At 48.0% G+C, this 17,986-nt stretch overlaps 1 protein-coding gene across 1 annotated transcript; it reads right to left on the reverse strand.

The window, feature by feature from the left end:
* Nucleotides 1-2,090: 2,090 nt before the first annotated feature.
* On the reverse strand, nt 2,091-2,600 carry LOC138372702 (variant surface antigen E-like). The gene has a single exon (XM_069338213.1). The coding sequence runs from the start codon at nt 2,598-2,600 to the stop codon at nt 2,091-2,093; it is 510 nt and encodes a 169-aa protein (XP_069194314.1).
* Between the last annotated feature and the right edge of the window lie 15,386 nt (nt 2,601-17,986).

The following is a 17,986-nucleotide window of genomic DNA, read 5'->3' on the forward strand; positions in this document are numbered from 1 at the left end:
GTGTAAATGGTGGTCGGATTTCGGTCTGTTGTACGTACGTGCCTGCTTGGGGGGGGGGGGGGGGTAGATGGCATGCCATGCCCGCATGCTTGACATCTGTCATGGGTTAATGTTGTCGTTAAATGACAAAACATTTGTCGTGGATAAAATTGTCAACATTTTCAACTGTTAAATTTGTCAACAGATCTTCACTCACTCGTCTATCCCTTTGTATCCGTCAGTAGAGCTCCTTGTCCTCGTATCCCGGCTCCTTGTCCTCGTATCCCAGCTCCTTGTCCTCATATCCCGGCTCTTTGTCCTCATATCCCGGCTCTTTGTCCTCGTATCCTGGCTCCTTGTCCTCGTATCCTGGCTCCTTGTCCTCGTATCCTGGCTCCTTGTCCTCGTATCCTGGCTCCTTGTCCTCGTATCCCAGCTCCTTGTCCTCATATCCCGGCTCCTTGTCCTCGTATCCTGGCTCCTTGTCCTCGTATCCCGGCTCCTTGTCCTCGTATCCCGGCTCCTTGTCCTCGTATCCCGGTTCCTTGTCCTCGTATCCCGGCTCCTTGTCCTCATATCCCAGCTCCTTGTCCTCGTATCCTGGCTCCTTGTCCTCGTATCCCGGCTCTTTGTCCTCGTATCCCGGCTCCTTGTCCTCGTATCCCGGCTCCTTGTCCTCATATCCCAGCTCCTTGTCTTCGTATCCCGGTTCCTTGTCCTCGTATCCCGGCTCCTTGTCCTCGTTTCCTGGCTCCTTGTCCTCGTATCCCGGCTCTTTGTCCTCGTATCCCAGCTCCTTGTCCTCGTATCCTGGCTCCTTGTCCTCGTATCCCGGCTCCTTGTCCTCATATCCCTTCCCGGTGCTGTATTAGCCAAACCCACTCGCTGCCCCTCACACAACACGAACCAACCAGAACACCCAAATATCCGCAGACAACCAATATATTTCTTGCACTAGATATATATAACTTGGTGGTTCAAGTCCCTAGGAGACGGCATCTCCTTTGGCCAATTACCTGCTGAGAAGATTGCCTGACACTCTCAAATGATCTGCTTTAAGTAGCACTCAGTTAGGAGGCGCAGACTCCAAACTCCTCCAGACTGAGAACTTTAAAATTAGATCTTAATAAATTAATGTTATGTTTCTTTTCCATGTAGGTTGATGTGTTTTTTTTTAACTATGGTTTTTAAATGAAAGGTAGTTTGAATGTACGCCAGAATGTTCAGAGGTGCGCCAGAATTAGTAGACTTACGCCTCAATATAGATTCAGAAAATTTAAACATTAAAATTTCATCATAACTGAACCCACGTGACGGTGAATGAAGTGAAAGTGACGGTGGATGAAGTGAAAGTGACGGTGGATGAAGTGAAAGTGACGGTGGATGAAGTGAAAGTGACGGTGGATGAAGTGAAAGTGACGGTGGATGAAGTGAAAGTGACGGTGGATGAAGTGAAAGTGACGATGGATGAAGTGAAAGTGACGGTGGATGAAGTGAAAGTGACGGTGGATGAAGTGAAAGTGACGGTGCTCCGATTCATTCTGAACACTTGATAAGTCGTGACATAGCAAGAGTGGGAGGAAGGAGTCAGTTCAAGATGAGGAGAGGTGAGGGGGGGAAGAGAGGTGGTGAGAGGGGAAAGGGAAGGAGAGGTGAGAGAGAGGGGGAGAGAGGTGGTGAGAGGGGAGAGGTAAGAGAGAGTGGGAGAGAGGTGGTGAGAGGGAAGGTGAGGGGGGAAGAGGGAAGGTGAGAGGGGGGGAGAGGGAAGGTGAGAGGGGGGGAGAGGGAAGACGAGAAGAGACGATAGAGGTGGTCAGGGAATACAACAAAGTAAAGCATAGATGCGACATGAGAACCAAATAATCAGTGTCCCTGCAGAAGGTCTCTGAACAACACGAGCGGGAGGTGTGGGTCACATTCTTTAGTTCAGCCAAGTTATTGGGGCTTGTTCATCATTGTGTCCCGAACTGCTGAAGAACTTGTGGGAAGCAGCAGTTCGAGCAGCCTGGCACGTAATGTTCCCAACACACAGACCAAGATGCCATCGTTCACTGCCACATTATATACTACTCATGGAAAGCCAAAACTGTGTTTATCGAATGACTTAAAGATTAATATAGGGACAACAGTATGGTTTTTGGGGCAATATTCTCTTCACAGCAGTCTGTGGGTTGTGTGGAGAAGGGGTTCTCTTCACAGCAGTCTGTGGGTTGTGTGCAGAAGGGGTTCTCTTCACAGGAGTCTGTGGGTTGTGTGGAGAAGGGGTTCTCTTCACAGCAGTCTGTGGGTTGTGTGGAGAAGGGGTTCTCTTCACAGCAGTCTGTGGGTTGTGTGGAGAAGGGGTTCTCTTCACAGCAGTCTGTGGGTTGTGTGGAGGAGGGGTTCTCTTCACAGCAGTCTGTGGGTTGTGTGGAGAAGGGGTTCTCTTCACAGCAGTCTGTGGGTTGTATGGAGAAGGGGTTCTCTTCACAGCAGTCTGTGGGTTGTGTGGAGGAGGGGTTCTCTTCACAGCAGTCTGTGGGTTGTGTGGAGGAGGGGTTCTCTTCACAGCAGTCTGTGGGTTGTGTGGAGGAGGGGTTCTCTTCACAGCAGTCTGTGGAGCGAGAAGTTTCTTCAGACATCAGAATTATGGTTGAAGATATATTAAGACATGTTCTCTCTTTTGTAGAGGGGAGGGTGGGGGGGGGGGTGATACATGGGTGTTGATGGGGAGTCTACTGAGAAGTTGGATTGTTGGGTATTTGGCCTGATCTATCCTTGCATGTGGGAGGGCTAGGGATGGGGCTGCTGTAGGACAGTACCAAGGAGGGGGGATGGGGAGAGGGTGGGCGAGTGTGTGTGTGTGTGTGGTGGGGGTGGGGGGGGGGGGAGTTGCAGATGAGGACAGTTGTAAGTAATGTTGTGATTCTTACGGTGGGTGTTCCCCCCCCCCCCTCTCCCCCTCCCTACCTGTAACCTACCTCTTCAGAAATGTTTGTGTAACTTTCGTGTATGTTGAAATTTTATATTTTTTTCCTGATATTTTAGCTTTCGGCTCTTTGTCAAATATTATCTTTAACAACTGTTTTATTTTCTACCTGTAACAGCCTTTCCTGAAAACCTTCTATATTTTGTTTTCTGACCATTCTATACACATTTAGGGCCAGAAACTTTTCTGACCATTCTATACACATTTAGGGCCAGAAACATCGTTGAATTATTCCCGTCTGCTTCTTTCCACTCCTGTCCAGTGCCTCCTGGTTCCTTCATGTCCAATAATGGTATTTTCCAATAATCATTTCCTAAAATGGACCGAAACGTCGCAGTTTCTTTATTTTCTGACGTGTGGTTTTGTCTTCACATCTTCAGCCCCGTTATTGTGACTCATCGTCTGTGTTTGGATTGCTTGTTTCGTTTGAAGTTTTGAGAATAAAACGTTTCTATCATTTTGTGTTTCGTTTCTTATTTTTTTGTCACTCTCCCCTGAGACAATATTCAGTGTGTGTTACAGCACGCTTTCACTCCTATTGCTTTTACCCGAAAATTGTACAAGTTTACAAGACCACTGTGTGTGTGCGTGTGTGTGTGTGCGTGTGTGTGTGCGTGTGTGTGCGTGTGCGTGTGTGTACACGCATAATTGTTCCTGCAGGATCGAACGTTGGCTCTTGGATTCCGCCTTTCTAGCCTTCGGTTGTTTAAAGCACAATGACTTGTCCTACTTCTCTATCATATCTAGAGAAGTATTTGTGAATAGTGAATAGTGTTTGCTTCCACAACCTGCTCCTCTAGTGCATTCCAATTTCCCACTTCTCTCACGCTAAAAGAAAACTTCCTAACATCTCTGTGACTCGTCTGAGTTTCCAGCTTCCACCCATGTCCCCCCTCGTTCTGTTACTATTCCGTGTGAACATTTTGTCTATTTCCACTCTGTCAATCCCCATAAGTATTTTATACGTTGCTATCATATCTCCTCGCTCCTTCCTTTATTCTAGCATAGTCAGGTTCAGTTCCTTCAGTCGCTCTTCATATCACGTCTCTCACAACTCTGGGAGGAGCCTCAGTCTTCCTGCAACACTTGCAGCCTCAGTCTTCCTGCAACACTTGCTGCCTCAGTCTTCCAGCAACACTTGCAGCCTCAGTCTTCCAGCAACACTTGCTGCCTCAGTCTTCCTGCAACACTTGCTGCCTCAGTCTTCCAGCAACACTTGCAGCCTCAGTCTTCCAGCAACACTTGCAGCCTCAGTCTTCCAGCAACACTTGCAGCCTCAGTCTTCCAGCAACACTTGCAGCCTCAGTCTTCCAGCAACACTTGCTGCCTCAGTCTTCCAGCAACACTTGCAGCCTCAGTCTTCCTGCAACACTTGCAGCCTCAGTCTTCCTGCAACATGCTGCCTCAGTCTTCCTGCAACACTTGCAGCCTCAGTCTTCCTGCAACACTTGCAGCCTCAGTCTTCCTGCAACATGCTGCTACTATTACTGTCTTCATCACATGTGAGTATAATCTTCCTTACCTTGCCATGATCTCGGGGCTTGTTCACAACTTTAAGCTCGATCATGTCGTCAAAGACTAGGACACAATGTTCACTGGCTCCTAGTGGTATTTATTGTTGCATATTCGTAATGTCTTCCTCATTCTGGGAAAGAATCAGGTCTAATAGGCTCGGTGAATCCCCTCCTCTTTCCTTTGTGTCTTCCTTCACATGTATTTCAACATTCCTGTCTGTAACTTCCACTAATTTTTCTCTCCATGTTTCTTCCCCACTATGGGGGGTGGGGGATTTCTTGATTCCCAATCGATCTCTCCATGATTGAGGTCCCCCATGACCAGCAGCTTCGCTCTCATTCTCTGAGCTGTTGCTGCTGCCCTCTGCAGTTCATTGTTACCACCCTTGAGACTAAATAAGGTTCTTCCCCTCGCAGTGTAAAGAAAATGATAACTCGGCCTTGCCAACTTGTCTAGGGGTAAAAATACATCACTGCATAAAATGGAGAACAATATATTTATGCTAAGGGGGACAAACATAACAATAGTTATATGTATAAATAAATACCCAGAAATATTCTTCAGCATGCAAATCATAGAATAACCTCCTTATCGAGACATGAGCACTATCACTAAGACATGGATTAATTAGAGAGATATATACAATATCATCTAACCAGATAATTAACATTTATATGGGCTAAAATAACAGTGACCAATGACTTAACTTAAAACACGACTCCTCTCGACTTCAGCCGCCACGCTTCTGCCCACGCCTTGGTCCGCAGGCCAAGCGTCTACCAAAAAATCAACTAAACGTCCACACAAACATTGTGGAAATTCTAACAACAAAATGCAGCACTAATATTCAAAACATTATAAAACTAAGGAATAGTAAACACTGGTACAACATTCAATACAACAATACGGCAACCAAATATGGGAATAAATCAAGGTAAACTATAAACACTCGATTGACAACACTGTTCCCACACTGGCCATATCCAAATATGGTCAACCGCCCACACGGAGAAACTACATGAGAAATTAGACCCAAAAGCCTCATGCAATATAATGTAACTCAGGCACACTACAGCATGCTATAATATATATATATATAACATACAAAATCTTATATCATACAACTGGATGCTATATTAAAGAACAAGACAATAAAGTAATATGAGAATCAAGAGTAATGGCAGAATCCTAGTGAGATTCGTAACATTCATCTATGCATGTCTTGTTATCATCATCATCATCATCATTATTCCTGTCTGGGGCTTCTACTGTTTGGTGGGGGAGTGAAGATGTTCAAGATCACAACTCTCTTCCCATCACCTGTCACAGTACCAAGTATGGAGATTGTTTCCATTAGTCCCCCGATTCTCTACTTCCTTAATTTAAATTTACATTTCCGCTTGTTGAGGTGTGTGTGTGTATAATATATATATGTGTGTATATATATATATATATATATATATATATATGTCGTACCTAGTAGCCAGAACGCACTTCTCAGCCTACTATGCAAGGCCCGATTTGCCTAATAAGCCAAGTTTTCATGAATTAATTGTTTTTCGACTACCTAACCTAACTTAACTTTTTCTGCTACCTTACCGAACCTAACCTATAAAGATAGGTTAGGTTAGGTTAGGTAGGGTTGGTTAGGTTCGGTCATATATCTACGTTAATTTTAACTCCAATAAAAAAAAATTGACCTCATACATAATGAAATGGATAGCTTTATCATTTCATAAGAAAAAAATTTAAGAAAATATATTAATTCAGGAAAACTTGGCTTATTAGGCAAATCGGGTCCTGCATAGTAGTCTCAGAAGTGCGTTCTGGCTACTAGGTACGACATATATATATATATATATATATATATATATATATATATATATATATATATATATATATATATATATATATATATATATTATAATAATATAATCATTTTAAACGGGTAGGCAGCAGAGGAGTGGACTTGTGTGTGGTGTTAGCAGGCTAAGAGCCTCCCATGCCATAGCTTATGGTAAGCCTTACCCACTAGTTCCCCTGGAATACCACCCGCCAATCCGTTAACAACCAGGGACCCAATTACTGCTGGCCGAACAGTTACGACCTGGATTCATCTAACATTTACTCAGCCATAAGTTTTTCCTCTGGACGGTAGGGCGACGGTCTCGCTTCACCCAGGTCGGCGTTCAATCCCCGACCGTCCAAGTTTTTTTTTTTTTATTTTTATTTTCACATGCAAAGCATGCAAATTAAATACAATAAAAACTAATACAAAATACATAAGAAAGGAAAACAATAGACCACCGGCCAGAAGGGCCGACAGCATAGCACAAGTCCCCGACTTTGCAGTCTCCGTGGTGTAGTGGTAAGACACTCGCCTGGCGTTCCGCGAGCGCTATGTCATGGGTTCGTATCCTGGCCGGGGAGGATTTACTGGGCGCAATTCCTTAACTGTAGCCTCTGTTTAACGCAACAGTAAAATGTGTACTTGGATGAAAAAACGATTCTTCGCGGCAGGGGATCGTATTCCAGGGACCATAGGATTAAGGACTTGCCCGAAACGCTACGCGTACTAGTGGCTCTACAAGAATGTAACAACTCTTGTATATATCTCAAAAAAAAAAAAATAAAAAAAAGCACACACACGAGAAAAGCACAGAAAATGACAGCATATATCAAAGCACAAAACACAATACAATGACAAACAAGCAAACACAGTAACATGACAAAACAAAACCTCCAGAAAAACCAACCATACAACAAGAGGCATAACAGGAAACATAACAGGACAAACACAATACAGTCCAAACACAACATACAGGACAAATACGTACAACAGGTAAAGCAATACAAAAACACCAGGACAAACGCACAGCACAAACAATACAGGAACAAAACAAACACACACACACCAAACCACCCGCCCCGTAAACAAAGAGCTAGGCCAAAATAAACAATACAAAATTTTCAATAAAAAATTAACAATAAAAATAAACAAGCAAAACACTCACACCTGAAAACAAAACAGGCACAAACACAACAACAAACATGCACCGGCCTGAAGGACCGAGAAACAAACAACAAAGTATATCATGAAACATAACCAGACACTTCAACACAAAACACTACAACTTTATACAAAAATTTTCAAATACACTAAACACCAGCCTGAAGGGCCTACGACATAAACAACCATGAACAGAAACATAATGAAACAAAAAAAACAAACAATACCGGAAATAAAAGAAAAACAACAAAGCACCGGCCTGAAGGGCGCACAATAGGTACAATACATTACAAACCAAACCACAGGTCCAATCACACACCAATCACACACCAATCACACACCAATCACACACCAATCACACACCAAGCACACACCAAGCACACAGACTACTCAAATGTCTCATACTTATCCGGCCACTCCGCCGCCGGGAAGCGAATACAATACGCCTCCCAAAGTAACATGACGTCCTCCGAAATAGGTTCAGTACGAACTGTACGAGGATCAGGCATGGACTCCGGCACACTCAATAATAAAACACTGAGCCCGTCGAATCCAGATGGTAGAAGGGCACCACGGAACCGGACGCACGCGGTCATCAATATCAAACCGCAAAGTATGTTGATCATCATGCGCCACTTCGGAGGCCAGGATGATAGGGAGAGGCTCCTTCCCACGAGGCCGGGCAATGGGCAGCACACTGGGAGGCTCCTCGGCTGCCTCACAGGGCACCGCGTCAACCACCGGACGTTGTACCTGCTGGGACCCCCCCCCCACGCTTGGCATCCTTCTTCAGTACCAGCTTGATGCCTCGGCTCGCACCAGAACCCTCACCACCCACGTCTGTAGGAGCAACCACCTCCCACTGCGTAGAACCTTCTGCAGGAGAAAGAATAGAAGGTAAATCAGACGCACAGCCATCGTCAACAGCAGACACATGTACATCAGCCACCATCAGCGACGTAGAGCGCGAAGCACCCGGAATCGCCACATCATCTCCCGAAGCTCCACCCGCGTCGTAATCCTCCGCATCAGCCCAAGCAGTAGAAGAACGCCTGGAACGCTTAGGCACTGGCCGCATATCCTCACAGCCAGAGGCGGACCCAGAACCACGGGCCTCACGAACCGGGCGAACCAACGCCCGACGCAGTACGGCAGCAGCCTCAACCACATGGGGGAACCGGGCCGCACACAACAGGACGCTCTGCAGCCCCCCCTAACACCCAGCACAGCCGTAACACCTGGCGAGGGTGCAGGGCCAGGCGCAGCAGCAGGATTCGAGGAAGACGCAGACGACCCGCAGAGACCATCCGAAAGATCCTCGGGAGCAACTGGCACAGCGAAGTGACCAGCGACAGGAGCCACCGGAACACTCGGAGGGGGGACAACAACCACCGGGGGCATGTCGGGTGACGCAGGGGGGGGGGGGGGCCGCATCAGCAGCGAACGGGACCTGCTCCTCTTCATCTCCGGAATCCACGCCCTGAGGGAGCGGCGGGAAATCCTCTTCCCGAAACAAGTTAACAGGTGCAGCAGGGGCCTCGGAGCACCCGGCAGCCTGATGCCCCAACTGGCCACACCAGAAACAAGTACGGGGCTGCCGGGCATAATACACCCGAACGTAGTAACCCAGCAGCCGGACAGAAGATGGGATATCCGACCGCAGGCGCATACCTAAGGTACAGACGTTCGTCTGCTTCCCAGCATACTTCCCCGAGGACAGCTTGTTCACCCGCACACTGATGACTGCACCATACCTCCCGAAGAAGCGCCGGAGAAGGTCTTCAGGGAACTCCAGGGGCGCACCGTGCACACTAACATATGTCAGGGCACCACTTCGATCCGAGATCGTAACGGAGACGGCGCCATCCGGCAACTGCAACGAACGCCCTTCGTTCCGCCGGAGGAAGTCCCGATACTCCTCCTCCCGCACGAACTTGACAATCACCCGGTGGGCCGCAACAAGCTCAACTCCATACACAACCTCCACCGGGACACGAAGCATGTCGCACATCACCAACTCAATAGCCGGATAACCAGCCTTGCACGAGAATTCTAGTCCCACGGAATTCACCCGCAAAACAGGAGGAAGTGCAAGGCCCCCCCATGTCAAAACGGCCACGTCAACACGCAGCCAGGCAGGCAACAACACTGCCCCGACCGTCCAAGTGGTTGGGCACCATTCCTTTCTCCTGTCCCATCCCAAACCTTATACTGACCCTTTCCAAGTGCTATATAGTCGTAATGGCTTGGCACTTTCCCCTAATAGTTTCCTTTCCTTGGCGCCTTACTTTACATTTCTTAAACAGTTCGAACTCTAGAGGCTCAGGAAGTTGCTTTGTAGCAGTAATAACTTATGGGTTGTTAAGTTTCGAAATTCGTAAACCGTTTAATAAATGCAAACAAGCTGGCATGATTAAGGAAAGATGTACAGGTTTCGTAAGTGATTGCGTGAATTCTTGATGAACCCTGGTCCAGGGCTCGAACCCAGACGAAATCGGTGTCGAGGCGACTGTCCCCACTACATCAGGTATGCCATACACACGGCATATCTGATATACTGTATAGGCCTATACTTGATATACTGTACAGGGCTCGAACAGAAATGTAATCCCTGGCCTGTAATCACTCCAAACTGCCCCATAAGTCATTACTGGCACTTACCAGGTATAAGAATCATACAATCTCAACATTGGTCTTTCCCCCTATATAAAATATATTATTCAGGATAATTCATTATTAAAATCCCCACTAGTATATCGTAGGAGCACATAAAAGATTATGCAAATAAGCTCTCTAATAAATGATGCAAATTAATTCTCAGAGAATTATGTAAATTAGCTCTCAAATTAATTATGCAAATTAGCTCTCAAATTAATTATGTAAATTAGCTCTCAAATTAATTATGTAAATTAGCTCTCAAATTAATTATGCAAATTAGCTCTCAAATTAATTATGTAAATTAGCTCTCAAATGACTTATCCACATTCACACACTTGACACAGCTGTTCAATATTTATATGCTAATTTTATTGTGATAATTGACAAGTTGTAAGAGATTAGTACAGAACTAAGTCTTCCTCGGGGCTTGGCACCTGAAGAGGACTCGTCTGTGGTGTGGTGGGCTCTGTGGTGTGGTGGGGGCTCTGTGGTGGGGGCTCTGTGGTGGGCTCTGTGGTGTGGTGGGGGGGGGCTCTGTGGTGTGGTGGGGGGGGGCTCTGTGGTGTGGTGGGGGGGGGGCTCTGTGGTGTGGTGGGGGGGGGGGCTCTGTGGTGTGGTGGGGGGGCTCTGTGGTGTGGTGGGGGGGCTCTGTGGTGTGGTGGGCTCTGTGGTGTGGTGGGGGGGGGGGCTCTGTGGTGTGGTGGGGGGGGCTCTGTGGTGTGGTGGGGCTCTGTGGTGTGGGGGGGGGGGCTCTGTGTTGTGGTGGGGGGGCTCTGTGGTGTGGTGGGGGGGGGGCTCTGTGGTGTGGTGGGGGGGGCTCTGTGGTGTGGTGGGGGGGGGGGGCTCTGTGGTGTGGTGGAGGGGGCTCTGTGGTGTGGTGGAGGGGGCTCTGTGGTGTGGTGGAGGGGGCTCTGTGGTGTGGTGGAGGGGGCTCTGTGGTGTGGGGGGGGGCTCTGTGGTGTGGTGGGGGGGCTCTGTGGTGTGGTGGAGGGGGCTCTGTGGTGTGGTGGGGGGGGCTCTGTGGTGTGGTGGGGGGGGCTCTGTGGTGTGGTGGGGCTCTGTGGTGTGGGGGGGGGGCTCTGTGGTGTGGTGGGGGGGGCTCTGTGGTGTGGTGGGGCTCTGTGGTGGGAGGGGGCTCTGTGGTGTGGTGGGGGGGGGGCTCTGTGGTGTGGTGGGGGGGGGCTCTGTGGTGTGGTGGGGGGGGGGGCTCTGTGGTGTGGTGGAGGGGGCTCTGTGGTGTGGTGGAGGGGGCTCTGTGGTGTGGTGGAGGGGGCTCTGTGGTGTGGTGGAGGGGGCTCTGTGGTGTGGTGGAGGGGGCTCTGTGGTGTCGTGGAGGGGGCTCTGTGGTGTGGTGGAGGGGGCTCTGTGGTGTGGTGGAGGGGGCTCTGTGGTGTGGTGGAGGGGGCTCTGTGGTGTGGTGGAGGGGGCTCTGTGGTGTGGTGGAGGGGGCTCTGTGGTGTGGTGGAGGGGGCTCTGTGGTGTGGTGGAGGGGGCTCTGTGGTGTGGTGGAGGGGGCTCTGTGGTGTGGTGGAGGGGGCTCTGTGGTGTGGTGGAGGGGGCTCTGTGGTGTGGTGGGGGGGGCTCTGTGGTGTGGTGGGGGGGGCTCTGTGGTGTGGGGGGGCTCTGTGGTGTGGGGGGGGGCTCTGTGGTGTGGTGGGGGGGGGCTCTGTGGTGTGGTGGAGGGGGCTCTGTGGTGTGGTGGAGGGGGCTCTGTGGTGTGGTGGAGGGGGCTCTGTGGTGTGGTGGAGGGGGCTCTGTGGTGTGGTGGAGGGGGCTCTGTGGTGTGGTGGAGGGGGCTCTGTGGTGTGGTGGAGGGGGCTCTGTGGTGTGGTGGGGGCTCTGTGGTGTGGTGGGGCTCTGTGGTGTGGTGGGCTCTGTGGTGTGGTGGGGCTCTGTGGTGGGCTCTGTGGTGTGGTGGAGGGGGCTCTGTGGTGTGGTAGAGGGAGCTCTGTGGTGTGGTGGAGGGGGCTCTGTGGTGTGGTGGAGGGGGCTCTGTGGTGTGGTGGAGGGGGCTCTGTGGTGTGGTGGGGGGGGGCTCTGTGGTGTGGTGGGCTCTGTGGTGTGGTGGGGGGGGGCTCTGGTGTGGTGGGGCTCTGTGGTGTGGTGGGGCTCTGTGGTGTGGTGGGGCTCTGTGGTGTGGTGGGGCTCTGTGGTGTGGTGGGGCTCTGTGGTGTGGTGGGCTCTGTGGTGTGGTGGGGCTCTGGTGTGGCTTAGGGGAATGGTGAAGGGAAGGCTTAGGGGGGGGGAGAGTGGGGGGGGGAGACCAGAGGGCTTGGGGGGTGGGGGAGAAGGGAGGTGTGTGTGTGTGTGTGTGTGTGTGTGTGTGTGTGTGTGTGTGTGTGTGTGTGTGTTCAGATGTTTCTGTTCCAACACGTTATTGTCACATTCTGTGCATCAGAGGGGGGGGGGTCTGCTCCTCCTAGATTTCTGTGCCTCGAACGAACATAACCGCCACAGTTCCCACACCTCGTGGCACTGCACTTGCAATAATGCCAAGATAATCACTACCACCTCAGGCTAATCAATTATATTCATGCAGAAGGGAATAGGAGCAGCGTCATTTGGGCCCCTTTTATCAAGCTTGGAGCTTTCTTGCCCCCAAAGCTCATCTTCATACAGTGATAAAATATTGAACCTGTACGATGTGATGACCTGCTGCATGGTTAACAGCTTCTCCTCCATATCAACCTACCCTGACTTTGCGCCCTGGAGAGGTCACTCCAGACAAGCAACCAGAGCGCAACTCCATAGTCTCCCGAGATGATGGATGTCTACTACTACAATGTGATCGAATCCACATACCTGAACGTCACATTATTATTATTATTAACATCTTTATTGACAAAATTAATTACAATTTTGCCTAATCTGAGGATTTTGATAGTCTTATTAAATTGAGGTTAATGCTAGTATTCACTGTCACGCAGGACAGAGGGTCATACATAAGACAATAGGCCTAAACTGTAGGCTGAAGCACATATATATCACGGTTACAATCAATGTTTTAATGTGTGGATATGTGAAAACAACTTTCTATTGTGCACTGCCACACAAGTGCAGGGATGGGTTCATAAGTGATACAGCTTAGAATATAAGTAGAAATTGTTCTCCATTCTTTAAAATGGACAAGCAAATTTTGGGTAAATTGTTAGGATGTCGTCCAGAACACCTGAGTCAATAAAATAGTTACACAGTTGGTGGTACAATAGGCCAGGAGGTCTAAAGTCCTTTACGGTTTCACATTCATCAATATAGTGTTCTAGTGAATGCATTAAAGGTTTATCACAGAGTTTACAATCTGAATATTCTGGTAGTGGCTCAGCCTCACTAACCTGCCAGATGTGTCTATAGCCAAGGCGAATTCGCGCGATTACTACATCACATTGCCTGGTCCGGTTACTGTGCTGACCATACAAATACCTATTATTACAGAACTTGTCATAACGTCACAGGCACACCCACTCCCTATTGGACCTTGATTAATGGGTTTAAAGGTATCTCATCCACAGGAGTCCAGGGACGTGGGTTCGAGCCCTTCGTAAAGCTTCACTATTTCCTCATTGATATATCGCCTTATTGGGCTTTCATTGTGTATTTGGACTAGTTTCCCCTGGTATACGTCCGCCAATCTTACGATCAGGTGCTTTTTCCCACACCAAGAGCAGCCAATCTTAAAACTGTGTAACCAAAGATTGTAGTTTATCGAATATAAATTAATATTAATGTAAATTATAATTTTGTGTATAGTTGAGCCCAGATGTAGATAGACGTCCTTAAGTGGAACCCAGATGTTAATAATTGAATAAAAATACTTGATGTGTACTGCTTCGGCTATGTGAACTCTCCAATTGTCATTGTGTCTGTTATATCGGTGTTTTGTCGGACTATCTCTGGCTGTGGTCTGCTTGTTTGTAGTAACGATGTGATCTCTGATAAGAACATACGAACATAAGAACAAAGGCAACTGCAGAAGGCCTGTTGGCCCATACGAGGCAGCTCCTATTTATAACCCCCCAATCCCACTCATATACATGTCCAACCCGCGCTTGAAACAATCGATAGGTTGATAGGTTGTTGTTGTTTTGTGGATTGTCAAGCATCTTTAAGAGATGGTATAGTCTTGCCCATATATGGAGAGCATTTGGACTGACATTCCAAGTTGGCATTTAGTCAGAGACCGGGCCGCGGGGACGTTGATCCTCGAAATCATCAATAGGTACTCAACAGGTAGGTAATTATGAATAGTTACAATTAAACTTGTTCTTTTAACATATTACTTTGACATAACTACTTTATTCGGTTCTTTTATTTACTCACGTAACGATTCTCGTCATCCTCAAGTAAACTTAACCTGTAAAGACATGTGAACGTGTATTGTGTGAACAAGTCATTGAAAACGTATGAAAGTTCAACATAAAAAAGTTGAACGTATGAAAGTTAAACGTATTTTTGTATTTTGACATTATATTTTATTTAAAATTCCATTACACAAAAAGGGTTAAAACATTATTTACACGCAAGATACAAGGCTACCTGTCACAGGAGTTCCTCCAGCTCCTCAGATGGCGGGCAGGAACCATGAATGCGGGGTGCTGTTTCCTCTCTGTATCGCTACACTAAGGCGCTGAAAGATGGTATATAATAATGCATAATGAACTATAGGATCATCCAACTGTGGCACTATAACTTCACCGTCCCTCGCACTATAACTGCACCGTCCCCCGTGACGTTTGGGTACACACTAACACTGGGAGCGGCGCCGGACACACCTGGCGATTGAGTGATAATGCCACCCCAACAGGTGGCACGGGCATGAATAGCCCGCACCTGGCGATTGATGATTGATAAAGATTAAGCCACCCAAGAGGTGGCACGGGCATGAATAGCCCGTAAGTGGTACAATTTTTTTTTCTCAGTATTCTGAGGTTGCTTTTAACCATCAAGCTGTTATCGCGGGGGAGGATACTGCTTCACAGTCTTTATGAGGGTGTCCAGCTGCTGGACAGCACCTGGCGCCAGAGGGCACTCCTTTATACCTGGAGGCAGGATACACCTGGCTCTAACCTGGAGTCAGGTGTGCCCTCTCGCCTACTTGAAGCTGCACCCATAAGCCTCTTAGGATGCGTGGGAGCTGGTAACCACGAAGATTGACTCGGGGAGGAGGATCGGATCCCCTTAAGTGGTTCCTGTTCCTTGAACCGTCTTAAGTTCTAAGTGTCGCAGCAATACAGATCAGCCCTCCGCTCTCATTCTCTCATTTGCCTCGTTCTTGTCCCGTCAGTTATCCTTTCCTCCTATCTTTTCCCCTCATTTTCATCAGCTTTACCCTTCTCCCTTATCCTATCCCTCCTCTTAAACCTTTCCCCTCTTTTATAACTCTTTGTTTACCCTCCTCTTCACGTCCTCCCAACATCTCCCCCAACCCTCACTTGTTCTCTCTACTCGTCTCCTCTCCACTTCATTCTCTCCCCCTCTCCCTCCCCACTCCCCTCCCCACTCCCCTCCCCCACTCCCCTCCCCACTCCCCTCCCTCTCTCTCTCTCTCTCTCTCTCTCTCTCTCTCTCTCTCTCTCTCTCTCTCTCTCTCTCTCTCTCTCTCTCTCTCTCTCTCTCTCTCTCTCTCTCTCTCTCCATCTGTCACCGTAAAAACACAACCGTTTTGCCTAACCAGGAATGTACGAACCCAACCAACCCACCTGACCTATCGAAGCCGATGGACAGAACAACATCGACATAAAGGGTGAATCAAGTTTCAGTGTTCTAATACGTTGACTTTTTAATGTATTGCTTGATTGTGTAAGAAATGCGACGTGTTAAACGTGAGGACAGTGATGGGAGTACCAGAGCCTTAGGGGTCTTCATTAGCGCTCTAGACGCATCAAATATATCGTTCAAAACACGCCAACGCAAAATACCATTAACGAGGTTCTTCGTCTACGTCTCCTGGACGACGTCCTCAAAGATGGGGTGCTGGAGATGGGGTGCAGGAGATGGGGTGCTGGAGATGGGGTGCTGGAGATGGGGTGCAGGAGATGGGGGTGCTGGAGATGGGGGTGCTGGAGATGGGGTGCTGGAGATGGGGTGCTGGAGATGGGGTGCTGGAGATGGGGTGCAGGAGATGGGGTGCAGGAGATGGGGTGCTGGAGATGGGGGTGCAGGAGATGGGGGTGCAGGAGATGGGGGTGCAGGAGATGGGGGTGCTGGAGATGGGGGTGCTGGAGATGGGGTGCAGGGGATGGGGTGCAGGAGATGGGGGTGCAGGAGATGGGGGTGCAGGAGATGGGGTCCCCATATTAATAAGGCAAATATTAGCAACAATAATAATAAGAAGAAGAATGATGGGCATTTTGGGAAGGTTATGCTAACGCAGGATACGCAAAACGCCCAAATATACATATCAAAATGTACACATGCAAACTTATATTCGCCTTACTCACATATACAGTTTAGTGAGTATAATATACAGGAAGGCAGCATTCTCGTGACCAAAACTATACACACAGCTGCCGAAGCATACAGTATACACCTCAGCGTATACAAGTCTGGGGCTCTATCGCTCTACTCTACTCTTGACATCAGTAAAGAGCGCCAGTATACTCACCTATTTGTACTTGCGTTAGTTGAGCTTTGGCTCTTTGGTCCCGCCTCTCAACTGTCAATCAAGAGATAAGATTACACAATCTCAGGTGTACAGGTTCCTGAGCCTACTGGGCTTTTATCATATCTACATTTGAAACTGTGTATAGAGTCAGCCTCCACCACATCACTGCCTAATGCATTCCATTTATTAACTTCTCGGGCTGAAAAAGTTCTTTCTAATGTCTGTGGCTCATCTGGGTACTAAGTTTCCACCTGTGTCCCCTTGTTCGTGTTCCACCCGTGCTGAAGAGTTTGTCTTTGTCCACCTTGTTAATTCTCATGAGAATTTTGTAGGTGGTTATCATGTCTCTCCTTACTCTTCTGTTCTTCCAGGGACGTGAGTTTCAGCTCCTTTAGCCTTTCCTCGTAGCTCATACCTCTCAGTTCCGGAACGAGTCTGGTGGCATACCGCTGAAACTTCTCTAACTTTTGTCTTGTGTTTAACTAACTAGAATAGACAACCCTCCGCCACTTGTGTGGCGGAGGGTTGTCTAGTGTTTTTTTTTCCTACCACAGACGTGGCCAGACATTTACAATGCTAACCAGCATATATACATTTTCTTCTGTCCTCCATGGACAGGGTTAGAGATGTGTTAAACATATAGTTCAAGGGTTTATTGAACAATCAACCACAGAAGGTGATTCGGTGTTTTTAAAATGCTAAGCTAACCTACATATTAAATACATAGATACACAGATTTACGTATGCCCTACATAAAGTGTTAGATGTGTCTTTTACATAGTGTCATTAATGTGCATTTATAAAGGTGAAATGTAATTCTGATCAGCTTCCATATATACTGTATACACATACATACACACACATATACGTATATATACATATATACACACACATGCATTCACATACATTTGTCTCTTACTCTGACGGTGAGATAGCTGATAGAGAAACTAGTGTGCAATTAAGCACTTAATCACTGAAGGTGATGAAGGTGCTTTTACAAGCTCAGGTTGTATAGTTACATCACATCATTACATTACATTACATTACATTGTATAATTGATACTAGTGGTGGACGAGGCTTGGCACCTCCTGAAGGCCGGCCTCTCAAACCCACACACTTGTCTCTGGTAAAACGGGTATGAGACATGAGAGGGAGGATAAGCATTTGGTTTTTGGTGGTAGGGATTGTTGTGGGGTGGGGATTGAGGGTGATGGTGGGGGATTGTGCGCCCCCACACAGCACTACCCCCTCCCC

Source organism: Procambarus clarkii, chromosome 39 (genome assembly GCF_040958095.1).
Source record: "Procambarus clarkii isolate CNS0578487 chromosome 39, FALCON_Pclarkii_2.0, whole genome shotgun sequence".
NCBI lineage: Eukaryota > Metazoa > Arthropoda > Malacostraca > Decapoda > Cambaridae > Procambarus > Procambarus clarkii.

Coding starts and splice junctions, on each gene's coding strand:
- LOC138372702 (XM_069338213.1), bottom strand. CDS start 2,600: ATGTCTGAAGAAACTTCTCGCTCCACAGACTGCTGTGAAGAGAACCCC.